Raw genomic sequence first — 17,537 nt, 5'->3', positions numbered from 1 at the left:
TCTCCGTTTCGAATTCCATGACGTTCGGTTATTAATTATTTCTAAAATTCTAATTCAATATAGATAAAATCAATTAATTTATAATATATAGGGTAATCAATCATCTCAGACTAACTTGTTAACGTTCTTTTCATTCATGCTTCTTTGACCTAAGTTTACTTTGCATTAAGCTCATATATCGGCAAGTACGTGAAATCGGCCTCTTTTTGTGTGATGTGTGACTGAGAGGAACCAAATGAAGGTGTGCTATAAGCTTTGTTCGTTGGTTCACAGTCCCACATCAAAGTTCCATGCTACAAACTTGTTATCAAGCACCCCAGAGAACCCACTGCCATACTACCTTCTCACTAAGTGCATTGCTCTCTTGCAATCCTGTGCTTATTCGAAAAAGAAACTAAGGCAAATTCATGCATTTTCCATTAGGCATGGTGTTTCACTCCACAACCCTGACATGGCCAAGCATCTTATTTTCACCATTGTCTCCCTTTCTGCACCCATGTCCTATGCTTACAACGTATTCACCATGATACATAACCCCAACGTCTTCACGTGGAACACCATGATCAGGGGCTATGCTGAAAGTCAAAACCCGAGCCCTGCACTTCATTTGTATCGCCAAATGATAGTGTCTTGTGTTCAACCTGACACTCACACTTACCCTTTTCTTTTGAAGGCTGTTTCCAAGTCATTGAATGTTAGAGAGGGAGAAGCAATACATTCAGTCACGATAAGAAATGGGTTTCATTCGTTGGTTTTTGTTCAGAACAGTTTGCTTCATATATATGCTGCTTGTGGTTGCACTGAGAGTGCGTACAAGGTGTTTGAGTTAATGAAGGAAAGAGATCTCGTGGCTTGGAATTCTGTGATTAATGGGTTTGCTCTTAATGGAAGGCCCAATGAAGCTTTGACTCTCTTTAGGGAGATGACTGTGGAGGGCGTGGAGCCCGATGGGTTCACTGTGGTTAGCTTGTTATCTGCTTGTGCTGAGCTTGGTGCTCTTGAACTAGGACGTAGGGTCCATGTGTACTTGTTGAAGGTCGGCTTGAGGGAGAACTCGTATGTTATTAATTCATTGTTGGATCTGTATGCAAAGTGTGGGACCATCAGGGAGGCTCAACAAGTGTTCAGTGAGATGAGTGAAAGAAATGCAGTTTCTTGGACGTCATTGATTGTTGGCTTGGCTGTTAACGGGTTTGGTGAGGAAGCACTTGAGCTTTTCAAAGAGATGGAGGGACAAGGATTAGTGCCTAGTGAGATCACTTTTGTTGGTGTCTTGTATGCTTGCAGCCATTGTGGGATGTTGGATGAAGGGTTCAATTACTTTAGAAGAATGGAAGAGGAATATGGTATCATGCCTAGGATAGAACACTATGGTTGCATGGTGGATCTGTTAAGTAGAGCAGGTTTAGTGAAACGAGCATACGAGTACATTCAGAACATGCCAGTGCAGCCAAATGCAGTTATTTGGAGGACCTTATTAGGGGCATGTACTATACATGGACATTTGGATTTGGGAGAGATAGCAAGATCTCACATAATGAAGTTAGAGCCTAAACATAGTGGGGACTATGTGCTGCTTTCAAATCTTTATGCCTCTGAGCGTCGTTGGACTGATGTGCAAGTTGTAAGGAGGTCAATGCTAAAGGATGGTGTTAAGAAAACACCAGGTTATAGTTTAGTTGAGTTGGGTAACCGTGTTTATGAATTTACTATGGGTGATAGATCTCACCCACAAAGTCGGGATGTATATGCGCTACTAGAGAAGATTACGGAATTGTTGAAGTTAGAAGGTTATGTTCCTCTTACTGCAAATGTGCTTGCAGACATAGAGGAAGAGGAGAAGGAACAAGCTTTGTCTTATCATAGTGAAAAAGTTGCAATTGCTTTTATGCTCTTAAATACAGCGCCCGGGACCCCAATCAGGGTTGTGAAGAATTTAAGAGTTTGTGCAGATTGTCATGTGGCCATCAAACTCATATCGAAGATTTATGATAGAGAGATAGTTATCAGGGATCGCAGTAGGTTTCACCATTTTAGAGGGGGTTCATGTTCCTGTAAAGATTACTGGTAATAAGTATACATTATGATTCATCGTTTCAATTGCGTGGATTTATGTAATAGATTTTATGAACAGGTGAGTTTTTGCCTTTATTTATTCTTTGCTTTCATTTTAAAAAATTTTAATAAATTGAGTTCAAGAATCAATACATTAGAAATGCAAACCAAAACTAGGGACGGTAAAAATATTGAATGTTTGGGGAGGAAACGTGTGGAGATTGGTAGGATTTGATGATAATTGAAATAGTTAAACGCAAAAGTTGGTAGTGGAATTGGGTGAGGGTATAGTGTGAAAATGACGTGACATGAAATGAAATGACAGGGGAAGTGAAGAAGGTGCTGCTGAGTGGGGAAACGGGGGTGGATGAACAGAGAGTGGTGTACAGAGGCAAAGAGCGACAAAATGGAGAGTTTTTGGACGCGTGCGGAGTGAAAGACAGATAAAAAGTGGTGTTGACCAAGACCCTTCCAGCATCGAACGACGCTTCATCCAGATGCGTATCAACGCTAAGATCCAAAACGCGCATTGCGCAATCAACACTGTTGCACTCCAGCTTGATCATCTTGCAGACCAGGTATCTGCATTTTTTCCACATTCTACCAATTCAATGTAACATTCTTCGTATAAATTCACAACACTTCAATGTATTAAACCACAAAATACTAGTTACTGTAAAAATAATAAGCATCTCGACTGTGTAGTAAGCAAGGATCTATGTAGTAAGCGTATCCTTCTTGAGCCAGTTTGATATGGTTCCTGTAACATTTTGTTTTGTAAATTTCACAAGCATATTTTCTGGTATGAGTAATGTATTTATTTATAAGCTCCACAAGAAATAGATTAGACTATACTGAACAAAAATTGAATTTAGGACATGCGTACAGAAAGAACTGGAATCTGGTTTGCAGAACACTCGGGTCAGTGTACATCTGAATGAACTAATGTTCAAAAACATGTGCAATGTCACCATTATCTTCTTTGACCTCTTCTTGACTCTCATCTTAAACATATTTTACATTCAACTGATTGGTTAAAGGCTCCCTAATCTCTTTGTGCTGATATTCTAAGAGCATGCTTTCTAGATATGAAAATAGACGAGGCAGGCAAGAAATAAACTAGAGCATGCTTAAAAGGGTGATGTATATTGATACAACATCCATTCTCTTCCCCTGTAAATCATGATTCTCTTCATTGCCTCGATGAATTAAGATATTGGGCTTTTGGCATATCACATCAAGTTCTCTTCTGTGTATATTTTGAGATTTTCATCTTGAGAGAATGAAGCACTTGCCCCAAAGCTAAAAGTTCATCTTTTATCTCATTTTTCCCTACATTATTAGTTTTCATCCTTTCTTCCATCAAGCTACCTAGCCTGCTAATGCCTGCATCAACTTCCTCATCCATTTGCTCCATCGTGTCACGAATCTGCCTGTTTTCCTCTTGAAGATCTCTTATTCTTCTCTTCAAAGACCGATAACCATCGATGGACTTTTGTAGTTGCTCCGAAAGCACCCTGTTGCGCTCTCTTAGCACTATGTTGCATTCCATCTCCACCACATTACTCTTCTTCTCCTTGTGTTCGGAGCTCCATTCATGCAACTTCTCCATCAACATGTCATTCTGTGCCTTTAGATCACCAATGAGGTCCTCCAACTCTGTCAACTCTTGAGCCTTCCTTGCAAGTTCAGAAGCCATAATTTGCTTTTCTTTTCCCAAGCTCGAACACAGTGCGTGAAGGCTCTGTCTTGCCACCAAGCTTGCGTTAAGCTCTCTCTTCAGCTTCTCTTTCTCATCTATAGGCACATCAGGGGGATGTTTTTTGTCCTTAGAAGTTGGAACGGTCCTAAGGTCAGTTTTACATCTCCTGAGTTCAGCTCTTCTCTTGTTTGTAGATTGAATCGTTTGAACCTTGTTCCTAACCTCATCCAGGATAAGCATCATTCCATTCACCCTTTGGTCCTTTCGCTCAACGTGTTCTTTTGTGCCAGACCCATTATGATCTTGAATTAGCTTCAGTAACAACTTCACACGCGTGGCAAGGCCTATAACAGAAAATGGAACATTAAATAAGGATCATCATTTTTATTCACAAACATGTCTAACCTAATGTTGTGGAATGATTAATCAATTGAAATTGTTGTGTCCATTTTATTTTAACATTCTAAGATGATAGGACATGCCATTTTGGATCCAAAAATGAAAAAATGAAGGAAAAATAAAGGGTGTAACCCATGGAAGAAATTACCTTCCAACCCGCGTTCTTCTTCTGGCTGTCCAGCGAAGTTACTTGCCGAAGAAAGAAAATGCGGTGATGAATATGACCGGATATGATCCATGTTATATCCTGCAACAAGCTACAAAACAACATTTGGAATAAGATATGATAAACAAAGAGAACTGTGTAACAGAAGAATGGAGGATGAACATAAGAAATGTTATTTTTTTGAGATCCAAGAAAAAGATATTACTTTTGTGTAGTTTGTTTTCGTTCTTCTCCCCCTTCCAATCTCTTGCGGTATGAAAAAGTTGATGTTGTTATTTGTTGATTTGTAATATAGTTTGTAATATTATGATGGTGTTAGTTCAAATGGGAGATGCAGTGGTTCATGGTGGATGCGCAATTATTGCTTTGAGTTTGACTTTTTCATTGGTTTTGTCTTTCTCCAAGGCCGCAAACCAAATTTGAGTAAATTCTCTCCTTCCTAAGATAGATTTTCACTGAAATTTTTTGATTCCTACTTTGTCTGCATAATTTACACACTAATACTAATACAACCTTATTTTTAACATAACAATACTTATTTTATGTTTTTTATGCTTCACCGTTCAAGCAGTTGCTAAAATGCTATGTCCTACTTGTAAACTTAATTCTAAACAAAAATAACTATTTTCACATTAATTAAGACTAATTGTTAAATTTAGTTAACATTATTGTTTTCATACAATACGGGGCCACTTTTTCTAAATTACTCTCAAATTATGTTTATTGACAATTATGTCTAAATTTTAAAATGGTCGTATTTTGAAAACAGTAGCACCGAATTAAAATTTACTTGTACTAAGTTCACCTAATTTTCACATTTATTGAATTCATGAGGGATTATTTTTTTGTTTATATGTGAAAAAAATATAACTTAAGTTAAATGTTACAATAGCTGTTATTTTAAAAGCAATAAACTTACCACTTGGTAATTTGTAACAAAAAAACATGCATATAATCTTTATACCCCAAGTACTCTATAATTAAACTTATTAGTTATTTTATATGAAAAAAGGCCAATAATATGTTTTATCAAGGCACTCTAATACGTATATTTTATTTCTAAAAAATGAATTCAACCTTTTTTATGGGTCACTTTTTAAAACACACAATTTAAAAGTTAAATAAGAAATTATATATTTAAAGAGTGTAACCAAAAAGAAATTTAAGTACATTTACTTCAAATATAAAATTTTTCAATCACCTTTTGTTTTATAGAATTTAATTTGTTATTGGATTAATGTAAAATAATAAGTAATTTTTTGTTGTTTTATATTTAAGAAAATAAATAAATAAATAATAACTACCTCATTCAGTTAAAAAAAAGAAGAGAAGAAGTTAAGTAATAAAACAACTTTAATTAACAAAATTTTATTTTAAAGCTTAATAAACTAAAAAAAAAAAGAAATAACTTTATGATGAGGTTAATATTTAATTAAGCCTTCTTAATTTAATTAAACTTATGTTGTGATATATATTGATTCTTTTATAATGAATAATAAAACTTAAAGATTTATAAATGTGAATAATTGAAGAAAAAAATATTTGAGTAGAAGAAAGGTGAGTGAGATTGTATATGTGATGAAGGGAGGAGACATGGGTTTAAAGTTCACATGGACATTGTCACAGCTAATTTACTATTTCTTTCTCTTCTCTTTCAAGATTCACAGCCACGTGTCAATTTCTAAACCTCTTCACTCCTTTCCGCGTTACCGTCACTCACCGCCATCATGCTCTTCTTTGCTTTCACTTCATTTCCAACTATTTCTGTCAAAAAACTTCTAATCTTTACAAATGGATTTTTTTTTTCGGTGAGAAGAAAGTTATATCTGTTTGATAATTAGAATAGTATACTTTTTCAGAAAAAATAAAATGTTAATAACTCCTTCAAGTATAATTAGTGTTTTTATATATGAGAAAAATGTTAGAAATTATAATTTAGGGAACATGACAAAATTTACAATTATGTTTATATTCATGTTTGTACTAGAAAATATTGATAAAATGACTACAATAAACAAAATTGGACAGTTTGACATTCTTATTTATTAAATTTGTTCTAACATCTCATTTCATATAAAAGATAAAAAAAAGAAAAATAGATATTATAAAACAAAATAAATATATAAACTAATTAAATTATATATATATATATTATTTATGCTTTTATTTTTTAAATCTTTAAATAATTTTCAGTGACTACTCGAAATAATAAGTTTCAATATGATTAGAAAAATATACCAAACTAATTCATCTTACTATTTATTCTGAATAATTTTTATAGTGATTACTCGAAATAAACAAGTTTCAGTATGATTACAAAAATATACAAAACTATTTCATCTTACTTAATATTTATTCACAAGTTCTCAATCTAGAGTTAAATCTACAACATAAATGACCTCAAATCTTTATTTATTTAATTTATTTTATTATATGTTACAATTATTGTTGTTTTGCAATAACTATCCCATTATAATAAATTATAGTCACAGTGAAATTTAGAATTAATATATTTATTATATTTCTAAATATATACGTATAGTTTATTATGTTTGTTTGCATAAAATTATATTCTAAATTAAATTAAAAAATATTTATAGCTAAAAAGTTGATGAAATAATATATCAGGAACAAGTTAAACAAGACAAGTTCGAAACAGGAAATACAACATAACAGGAAATAAACCTAATGAACGCTGATTCTCAAAAAAGTTCGAAACAGTATTTGATATAGATCATCAAATTTTGATCTACTTTTTTTTATAACTCAAGATTAAATGCACGGTTTATTTTTATTTTTATGACAAAAAATAAATAAAATTATTATTATTATATTTATAAAAATAATTATTTAAACAATAAAATTGACAAAATAATTATTTTAATTAATTTTTTTTAAAATTATTTAAATAATAAAAAAATGTTTACACATATATAGTAGTATAGATTTAAAAAAAAAATTTCTTTAAAAGATAAATTTAGAAAACATAATGAGAATATTAAAAAAAAAAATTTCCTTGATATAAATTGTGTATATTTGCAACAGTGATAGAATAATAATTTATACACAATAATTATTATAATTTACATATTTTGGTGTAATAAACGTTTTTATACATAAAATAAAGATATTTTGAGCCATAATTTGTCTTTTATTTTTGAGAAAAATTAATTAAGTATTCTTCTCATAGTTTCCCTTTTCATCTATTTTCCATTTTGTATCGATTAAAAGATATAAGTTGATAATTAGAATATTTTTTTATCTTAAAAAAAATAAAACGTTCAACCCATAATTTACACTTTGTTTTAAATTTTTTATTTAAAGTAGTTTTTAAGTAAAAAAATAAATAAACCAAATTATTCTTGACTGGATGGAAATAGTTTTGTTTACAAATTTTAATTATAAAAAAATTCAATTCCACAATTAAGAAATTAAAAATAAAGTATATCCAGCAAAGAAGAATAAAGTGCGAGACAAAAATAATCTTTTGATAAGAGAATCCTGAGTTGCAATTATTTCATGGTGCATCCATGACTTGTTATTCTGATCACAATTTAAGTTTTATTTCTAATAATTAATCCTATCTCACTGATCCAGGTTTTAGTTTTAGTCATGTTTCTGCTTGCAAAACGAGTCGAAATTCTCTGTTAATTTTTGTGTGCCTGAAGTCTAAATTAATATGGAATATGTAATTACATTTTTGTTCTTGCTATATGTAAACATTTTTTAAAAGCCACACCCAAACTATATACTTGTTTTAAGAGATAAGTGTGAAGCTTGATTATAAAATAGAGGTGTTAAAATGAAAGCCAAGGAAAGTGAAGAGCTAATTGAAGCCCCTGCAACAACGTTCTAGAAAGAAAGAGTAATGCATGAGAGAACAAACATGTCTGGCACAAAAAGAGGATAAAACAGTGTTAATTATTTTTGATGAGAATGGTACATATCTGTAAAGCCTGAAAATCTGAAAACGGCATTTGAAAGCAGAAACACAGAATTTGAATGAGCTGGGAGGAATCGATTCTGGGCTACTTCATCCATCTTCCACAACTTGTAAAAGTTTCAACTTTGTCTTAATTTATACACGCCATGCTGTGACATGTCAAAACATCTTGCATCAATTTCTTTACGCGAATCGCACACTTTCATCGTTTCCTGTAGGATGCGATATTATATCTTTATGCTTCCGCCAAATAAAGAAAAAAGAAAAACAGTGAAGTTAGGAAGGTTTTGAAAATGAAGTTTCATTCAGCTTCTTGCATTAAACAAAATTTATGTGAAAGAATATTGTAATAATATAAATGGAATATTTAATAGAGGTAATTTTGGGTTTGTTAAATGCATGTGAAAAATAATGGTAGAGTTGGGCAGAAGTCACGTTTAGGAAGGGTTGTGTTGATCCTGATATGGATTTGAGATGGAGGGACAGGCACGACAGTTCATAAGCCTAACTTTTGCGTATATGTGTAAAATTAGGAAGAATATGGAATATTTGAGAACAAGAAATTTGAACTAAAATTAGATTATTTAGAGTTTTTGACACAATGCACACACATTCACCAATGAATATGCTTCTTACTTTCAACTAGTCTACGCAATAGGAGTAGGTCTTTGGCGTTTTGAAAAGCCATACTAAAAGCCTAATCAACCAGCTCAAGTTCCCAAAGCTTCTCTACCATCTTTCTCATGCCATTTTCTTCTTCTTTCTTACATGTTTGTCAACAAATTCCTTTTCAAAACTTTTTCATCTTCTTCAAAAAATTTAAATATGTATTCTTTTCAAACATCATTGTACCAACACATATACCAGTAAATTGTACAGTTTCTTCCTGTTTTGTTTGACATTTGTGATAGCATCTCTTCCAAGGAAACAGGGTAGAATCAATCAGAGTCTTTTTATATAATTCTTTCAAATCTTTTAAATAGATTGGTGTAGTAGGAATACAAAAAAATTATAATTTACCAAATATCATAATTGGTTATTCCCTAACAATTCCAATATATTTTTTTGTAGGATTTTACTATTAATGTAAAATTTACAGTGTCATATAGTAATTGTTGTTTTGTCATTATCTGATGAATTTAATGAGTTATTCAACTCATAAAGTGATACGTCAATGCATCATTGTACACCTCTAACCCACAAAGATGAAGCTACTAATAGAGGGTAAGGTAATTTGCATGAAGTTTAAATTTTAATTTTATTATTATAATAAAGTAATGATGTAATATTTCACTTGCAGTAGCTTTGGGCATGCTTCGTCTCATATCTTTGCGTGCACTGAACAATCCGTGTTGAATTGATTTTATGGAGAAATCAAAACAAAACCATCTAAGCAGAGAAATCAAGAATGAAGTTGTTTTCATTGATCTATCTACCTTATCATAATATTATAGAGATGCAAAAATATATAGATAAAGGTGAAAAGAAAGTAGAATGTAAGTATGAAATTATATTAGAAGTAAAAGAAGGGTACAAAAAGAAAGGACAGCTCAAGATTATACACATAAGTCATCTGCCAATTACAAAATCTGGGTGGCACCGACTCAACACGTGGCGCAGACAGCCTCCATCGTTGGATTTTCAAAAGTAATCAAACGCCGTTAGCTCATGTCTACTATTATTTAAGTTGCCGTTATCGTTAGCGGGGTAAAACAGCGTCGTTTTTTGTCTTCTGAGGGAGGGAACCTCCGGCGGCGTCACCATTCGTATGAGCGCCAGATTGAGCCCCGCGAAGAAAGGGTGCTTCTTGACGTCGGCGGCGCCGCGCTTAGACCCAAGCCTGCGGTTCGGGTCCTTGTTGAGCAACCCGGAGATGAGGTCCCGCGCGTGCATTTCAAGCGTGGTGGAGGGCGTGGCGGTGGGAAAGGCGAGGGGGTTTTTAATGATGTTGCGCAGCGTAGCCTCGTTCGATGGGCCCGCGAAGGGTGTGCGACCGTACACCATCTCGAAGATAAATATCCCGAAGGACCACCAGTCGACGGCGTTGCCGTGGGAGTTTCCGGAGGCGACTTCCGGTGAGACGTACTCGTGTGTTCCGACGAAGGAGCAGGAGCGAGCCCCCACCGGTTCGGCCACGAAGAGGCGGTTGGGTTGGAGGGTTTGGACCTTCCTGGAGCGGAAGACGCGGTTGGAGAGGCAGGAGAAGGGAGTGGAGTACTGACGGGTGTAGGGTAACGTGCGTGTGAATGCAGGATCTAGTGAAGAGTCAGGGGATTCAACGGCGGGGATTGCATGGGAGCAGAGAGAGAGATCGAAATCAGAAAGCATGATGTGACCGTCCGATCTGACCAACACGTTTTCTGGCTTTAGATCCCTGTAGATTATTCCCAGCATGTGGAGATACTCCAACGCCACCAGTACTTCAGCCGCGTAAAACCTGTAACAAACAAGAATATTAGTGCATGTGTACCTATTAATAAACACTAACTCAACTATACATCTTTCTCCAAATTAACAAAACACTTCCTTCAATTCCCCCACTCTATTCTTTTTCCTTATTTTCCCTTTTTCCCTTATACTCTTCATACTCATCAAATCATATCTTAACAACTTCCTCTAAATTTATAATATTATTAACATTTTTGTATATTATATATGCTAATTATAGATTCTGCAAAGACAAATTGACTCCAAAATTAGAAATTTCCTACATTAAAAATAAAAATATAATAACTAGACCAAGTGAGAAAAATAAATAATCAACTATTTAAACCTTGTATGATAGAAAAGACCAGCTTAACTAGATTTTTGTTCTAATATTAAACATCGTTTGCTATACTTTATACTCTTTTTTTTTAGTTTATAAAATCCATATAACAAGGAACAAGCACACTTTCTTTTTTCCACTAAATGCAGGCATTAAAAAACCACTTTTAAAAGGTGGTATTCTGTTATACCATAGTTAAAGACATATTTACCAGGTTCTAAAAAAAAGTTATAACATAAATTGAAATTTTATATTGAAAGACCGACAGCTACAGATGTAAGTGTTGAGCTGGGAGTGAATTACAGGAGTGTAAAGTTGTTGACTTTAATTAACAATAAAGTATAAATGATGTTATGACAAGTCGGAAAGAAGAAGTAAAAAAATATTATAGTTTGATGGGAAGAAGGTATTTGCAAATGAAAAGACAAAAGAGAAAATGTATTAAAATGGGCGGAGTGAGATTATTGAGGGAAAAAAAAAACGGAGAGAAGAGGCGACGATAAGAAAAGAAGAAGAAAGCAAGAAAGGATGGCGATGGGTAAGTTACCTGGCAGAGGAGAGAGAGAAGCGTTTGTTAGGGTGGTTGTGTCGGAGGGAGTGCAAGTCTCCACCGGAGCAATACTCCATCACAATGCAAGAGAAATGAGAGGCCTCGAACTCCGCGTAGAGCGTAGGGAGGAAGGGGTGGTCCACCATCTTCAGAATCTTTCTCTCCATCTCCGCTCTCTGCGCCTTCTTCTTCAGCGCCACGGCCTCCTTGTCCACCACCTTCATCGCGTAGAAGCACTCATCCTCGTCGTGGCGGAGGCGGCAGAGGTACACGGTGCCGATGTCGCCGGCGCCGATGCGGCGGAGGAGGTGAAAGTCGCGGAAGGTGAGGGCGGACTTGCGGCGGAGGATGGCTGAGTAGGCGAAGTCGGAGGAGCGGTGCGGTTTGACGAAGAGGCTCTCCGGCGATGAGGAGGAGGGAGGGAGGTCGAAGGAGAGGCGGCTGAAGCTGGTGCTGCAAACGCTCTCGTTGCTCATGGAAGTTCGTTGCGTTGAATTGACAGTCTCTGAACTCATCCCAGAATCCCGAGCACAGGTAGTCTCAATTAACATGGTGGAACGAGAACAGCGAAAAGAAGGCACCTAGGGTTCATAGAAATTAGAGAGAGAGAGAGAGAGGAGAGAAGCGTTGGAGAAGAAGGAGGGGTGGTTGTGTGGTATTTATGGGAAGGTGCAGTGCAGTTCAGTTGCTTTGGTTTGGAAGTGGAGGGATTGGTTGGTTGAGCGATGTGGGCCTGGGCGTGTAGTACCGCTCTTGTTAATGTTACGTTTATTTTTTTCCACTCCTTTTCTGATTCTCTTATTTTTTCTCTCTCATTATTTCAGTGACAAACCTGCCCTACAGGGATCAACCATGTCTCTCTCTCACTAATCGCAAAATATCGGCTCCTATTCAATCCTGCTTTATTCTTTAACCCCGCATAAATATTATTGGACTAACCACACATGCATGTATCTGCTACCAACATCAAGAAATAAGAATTTAATTGGGGACTCTAATCTGTAGAAGGAGCTGAAATTAATCTGGACATGTGAAATATAAGAACATCAAGAATTGAAGAATTTATATAATAAGGTTTGGAGGACATATAATGAATAAATTAGTTATTTGTATTATTTTAAAAAGAAAACATTTGCGTGGACAAATAGTAGTAACTAGGCCCCTACACTACACCTAAGTTTAAGCATTGAATATATACCGACATGATACAAGTTGATAATAAATTGGAACTAACTATAATTCAATAGTTAGTGAGTCAATCCATTTCTACAATAAAAAAAAAGGTACGGAGGCCTGATTCTTTTCGAACCTGGTCACACCTTTTGACACGTAACTACTCTTTAGAGCAACCATGAAACAAAAACATGGACTTGAAAAACCACAGCATAGATTAGCGAGAAGAATTAAAGAGCTCTGAACTTTGTGGCTTAGAAATTCGGAATTTGTATCCTCTCCAGATGGTTTCGAATTTGGTGCAGAAAATACTGTTGCGGGACTAGAAGTCTCAATTAGCAGTACTGAACAACAGGTATTAAAGTTGATTAGAAATTTGTAGGTATAAGCAAAAAGATGATGAAGAAGAATGAGAATGAAGTGTGTGGAGAGAGAAAGTAATGGCTGTAGATGCCGAGACATAGTGAGTGATAATGTTGAATCAAATGTGTTAATCTATAGATACGAATGGTAGAGCAGGGTTTTGGGCAGAAGTTGAGTGTGAGAGAGAAATGTGGGGCATGTTTGGACGCAAGTACTAACAATTAAAAACATTGTGAACAGAGGTAGGACCAATCAATAGTACCACATTGGCCCAAACGTAAGTGCTGACCTGACCTCTCAAATTCAGACTTTTAACCTTTTCAAGCTACTGCATCTGCATGGGAATCTTCTTGTGCCACACTTTTCGCTCTTAACGTTCTTCCCCAACCAAAATTCTTAGCTTCCACCACACGATGCAAAATCAATTCTTCAACAATATTTATACGCATACACTTGTGTGATGTGTAATATTTTCTAGGACAATATGAGCTGTGCACCAGTTTTCTGCCAAGGAAGGCCCTTGTGCCACCAAACTTTGCATGTGTTTAGTGTTACATTTGTAGTACAATCATTTTATGTTAAAAAATGAGTGCAGAAGGTAGTTTTAGCCACAGTAAAAGCAACTTCTGATCAACTGCTTCAGACAACATTTATTTCGAAAAGTTGCATCCACGCTTTAGTTGTGGTTTTTAACATTTCGAATTTTGGTTTTTACAAGTCAAGGACGTTTTTATAAGCTTCTCCGCACTCGACATTTAATAAAATTTTGTTTCACTTATACATTAAGTTTTATTCGATATAAAACTTTATCTTTGCATTTTTATTCCAACAAGTAATAATCTTAAAGTTTATAATGACATAGTTTATAATTAAATTATACAAGTTTCTTGCATTATCTTACACGACTATTAACCATATATATAAAAAAGATATCTTTTGTGGTTCTTCTAATGCATGCATGCATGAAGTGTTATAAGTAAATTAAAATGTTTACTAAAGATGGAATATCTTATATTTTTTTTATAAGAAAAATTTTCTTTGTTGAGAAAAGAAAGTTAGTGATGTGGACGTCCTCAATGATTCTAATAAAGTTTGCAATCGCGTGTGGTTGTAGCATGTATATGTAATGGTTTGCTGTTGAGTTTGACTATAGATGAAGAATATGTTACATAGAAAACATCAACACAAAATCTAGGTAAAAAAAAAAAAACCATATAATATTGTGGTCCAAAAGACATCTCCGTTTTGTTTGGGGGATGATGATAAAGGTAATCGGAAGGGTTTAAATGTTATTAAATAGGTAAGAATGTTGGGTTCCCCTTTTTGGTTTAAATTGTATTAATTAAAGTGGTGGATGATCATAAAAGGTAACTATAGTGTAGCTATATATACATAATATGTCACCATTGATGAGGTTGTGGTGGCCGAAGGTGTTTCATGGAAGATTAGACAAATGCTAAAGAAAAAGTTCCCTAACACCTTTGTGGTCCTCTTTTCTTTATCCTTTAGGATTACGATAACGGATAACTTACAAATTATTCTATCAAGTACTCGTCAATTGTCTTAGGTTCTATCCATATCATGTAACATATAATTGCTACAACACTATACATAACATATAATTTATTAATATATCTTTTAATGTGTATAGATCTCTATCAAAAATAAGAAACTATATAGATATTTAAAAAATGCTATATATGAAACACTTCTAATTCAATTGTACTTAATGTTTATTATTATAGACCCCCAGACAAAAACATTAAGCATCAAAATAAATTTATTAGATAAAGGCATTTTGTAACGTGAAAACATCATTTCCAATTTATTTTGCAATCATTTAATTAATGAGCACTTTCATTTTTCGTGTGTTTAATAAGATCAGGACCACATGCATATATTAAGAAACATACTTAATTAACGCTTATTAGACCTATTTACTTTCTATTTTGTATTTTTTTTTTCTATCTATCCCTGCTACTATAATTAACTCTCTTATTTGTCCTCAAAAGTTTGATAAGCATATATACAAGAGTATAATTAAGCAATAACACATCACCAACAGTCTAATAGATGGGTTTGTCTGTGCTTATATTTTCTTAAAGTAATTAAGTTACTTAACAAAAATAAATAAATTCGTACACGAATTTTGTTATATTAAGCCAAGTTTCATTTTTTCGATATATCATAAAAATTAATCCTTACGTAGTCTAAATCTTTGATTTTGATTTCTTAATTAGTTAAAAAAAAACATAATTAATGTTTTCTTGGAGTTCATAAAAAAACATGAGATGGATGAAAAGGACGAGAAGGAAAGTATTGGTTTTTTAGCAAAATAGTATATTTGTCCTTAATTGAATGCATGAAAGTGTGATGTTTGTTTTAAGTAGAAAGAAATGACAATTAAGTTGATGGGCATTAAAAATGTTGTCGAATTAGTTAAGGGAATGGCAACGTAATGAAGTGAAAGTGAAGAGATAATTGGATGGGTAAAGAAAAAGAGTGCATGCATGGCATGTTGTTATGTTGATTGGAAGCAACAGAGAGAGGGTCCCTCCACTTGATCAAGGATACATCATTTTTCAATTATTTCATCCTTTTGTTGGAAGCAGATTCACAAGAAATCGATGCAAAGGGACCCATCGTTTTGTTCATGTTTTCAGAAAGACCAGCAAAAAGTGCATCAAGTGGAATTCTTGGTGCCATGGGTCCATACCCTTTTCTTCCCAAAACGCTCACCATATTCATCACCCTTTGTTTTCTACTCAGCTTCATGACAAAATCTGAACCACCACCAAATTTCTTACCCAACCAAGCTTTTACTACTAACTCACGTCACAACAATCACTTCTCCTTTTTTACTTCTTGTCACTCAAGATAATGCAACAGTTTATTTACCTTTTTTCTACAATTATAAATCACATAATCATCATTTTATTAGTGGGTTGAGAAACCCTAAACGGAAAAATGCTTCAACTCCAGAAATAGGGTTTCGATCGTGGTGAATGATTAACCCGGCTCTTTCTATATTTGAAATTATTCAATCTTTAGGTCAATAATTTACCATGAAATTATTCAATCTGGTTTTTTCATAAAATAAGTTAGACAACTCAAAAGGAAGCTTCTGCAAATGTTTTCCGAAACTAACTATAGAACTCTCTCATCTATATATGCAGCAACTGGTAACAGTATGATGAGTAAGAGGAACCAATTATTGGATTGACAGACAAGAAGAACTTAATTTTGCCTAAGAAAAGATCACAAAATCATTCAAATTTAGGTAAAAGGTGAAATTGTAATTACACTTAAAAAAGAGATTTGTGGAAGAAATTTACCTGTTTGTTTCAGAAGCTGTCACCTTCTCTGGCAACTCTCTCTGAGGTTTTATCATTTACTGACATGAAATTCTTGATGACAATAATTGAGGACCCAGGATGCACACTAACCTCAGACCTAAAAATATTATAATGAGTATGACGTTAATATATGAGTAGCAGAACTTCTGGCATATGTGTATCATGTGCATCCTACTTTTTAGATTCTCATAACGTCTCAAAATAATTATATATATATTATAATTTATATATACATCTTCTATCTGTGTTGCTTGAATTTATATATATGTTGTGATATACACTAATTATAATCAACACGATCTTATATTAAATTTTCCATTTTATAGTGGTTTAATCTTTTTGTAATTTTTCAGATTAAATGTTAGCTACTTCTCTCAATACAGTAATTACAATCTCATTCTATCCTCAGTAAATACTCACTCTTTTCTTTATTATTAATAAAAAACTAAATAGGTGAGAGCGGATATTGTTCAACAATAATTGATATATTCCATGTTGCAAACCAATTAAATAAAACAACTACATATAATACTGTAATTTTTATATATATAAAGAAGATTTAAAGACGTCTTAACGAAATTATTCTATTCACTGACGTATAATTGTTTTTTCTTAATATGTATGATTTAATTAAGATGAAATGGATGAAAGTAAGTACTTGCTTTTCTCGTTAATTAAAAACATATTCTCATGACTATATGATATAATATTGTTATAATAAATATCGCGGCAATCTTATTTTCTTAAATTATTACATTTGTTTCTTTATAAGTGTTGTGTTTTTTAAATTTAATTAATTTTTATTTAAATATGGTGAGATTTTAATGTATATATTAAGAGAATGATATGAGAGAGAGTGAAAAACAGGGGCAGCAATATTCCCGCTGCATTGATGGACCGACCATAAGACAAACTGTGTCACACAGATTGCAACTCTTCCTCTGTGCAATAAAATGACCAGTACCACTCTCACCCTGCAATGCTCCATTTTATTTCTATTAATATTATTCTTAATAAATCATTTTAACCATTTCCAATCAAAAAATTCATTCGGTCTAAAAAT

At 33.8% G+C, this 17,537-nt stretch overlaps 3 protein-coding genes across 3 annotated transcripts; 1 reads left to right on the top strand and 2 right to left on the bottom strand.

Moving 5' to 3' along the window:
* The first annotated feature begins 115 nt into the window (after positions 1–115).
* On the top strand, positions 116–2,860 carry LOC114186858 (Tetratricopeptide repeat (TPR)-like superfamily protein). The gene is made up of 2 exons (XM_028074900.2): positions 116–2,134; positions 2,381–2,860. Exon 1 carries the CDS (start codon positions 236–238, stop codon positions 2,069–2,071), a length of 1,836 nt encoding a protein of 611 aa, XP_027930701.1. The 5' UTR covers positions 116–235; the 3' UTR covers positions 2,072–2,134; positions 2,381–2,860.
* Positions 2,861–2,899: 39 nt separating this feature from the next.
* On the bottom strand, positions 2,900–4,715 carry LOC114186859 (myosin heavy chain-like protein). The gene is made up of 3 exons (XM_028074901.2): positions 4,528–4,715; positions 4,305–4,413; positions 2,900–4,101 (listed from the first exon to the last, which is right to left on the bottom strand). The coding sequence occupies exons 2-3, from the start codon at positions 4,393–4,395 to the stop codon at positions 3,293–3,295; spliced, it is 900 nt and encodes a 299-aa protein (XP_027930702.1). The 5' UTR covers positions 4,396–4,413; positions 4,528–4,715; the 3' UTR covers positions 2,900–3,292.
* A 5,040-nt stretch (positions 4,716–9,755) lies between these two features.
* PID (Protein kinase superfamily protein) lies at positions 9,756–12,263 on the bottom strand. Its single transcript, XM_028074884.2, has 2 exons — positions 11,580–12,263; positions 9,756–10,702 (listed from the first exon to the last, which is right to left on the bottom strand). The coding sequence occupies exons 1-2, from the start codon at positions 12,131–12,133 to the stop codon at positions 9,907–9,909; spliced, it is 1,350 nt and encodes a 449-aa protein (XP_027930685.1). The 5' UTR covers positions 12,134–12,263; the 3' UTR covers positions 9,756–9,906.
* Positions 12,264–17,537: the final 5,274 nt, after the last annotated feature.

Source organism: Vigna unguiculata, chromosome 6 (genome assembly GCF_037176805.1).
Source record: "Vigna unguiculata cultivar grain cowpea cultivar isolate G323 ecotype 2 chromosome 6, ASM3717680v1, whole genome shotgun sequence".
Classification (NCBI taxonomy): Eukaryota; Viridiplantae; Streptophyta; class Magnoliopsida; order Fabales; family Fabaceae; genus Vigna; species Vigna unguiculata.
The sequence above is the reverse complement of the archived record's forward strand: the minus strand, read 5'-3'. Positions and strand labels throughout refer to the sequence as shown.

Coding starts and splice junctions, on each gene's coding strand:
- PID (XM_028074884.2), bottom strand. CDS start 12,133: ATGTTAATTGAGACTACCTGTGCTCGGGATTCTGGGATGAGTTCAGAG. Junction 10,703..11,579: donor TTCTCTCTCTCCTCTGCCAG/GTAACTTACCCA, acceptor TGTTTGTTACAG/GTTTTACGCGGCTGAAGTAC.
- LOC114186858 (XM_028074900.2), top strand. CDS start 236: ATGAAGGTGTGCTATAAGCTTTGTTCGTTGGTTCACAGTCCCACATCA.
- LOC114186859 (XM_028074901.2), bottom strand. CDS start 4,395: ATGGATCATATCCGGTCATATTCATCACCGCATTTTCTTTCTTCGGCA. Junction 4,102..4,304: donor AGAAGAACGCGGGTTGGAAG/GTAATTTCTTCC, acceptor TTTCTGTTATAG/GCCTTGCCACGCGTGTGAAG.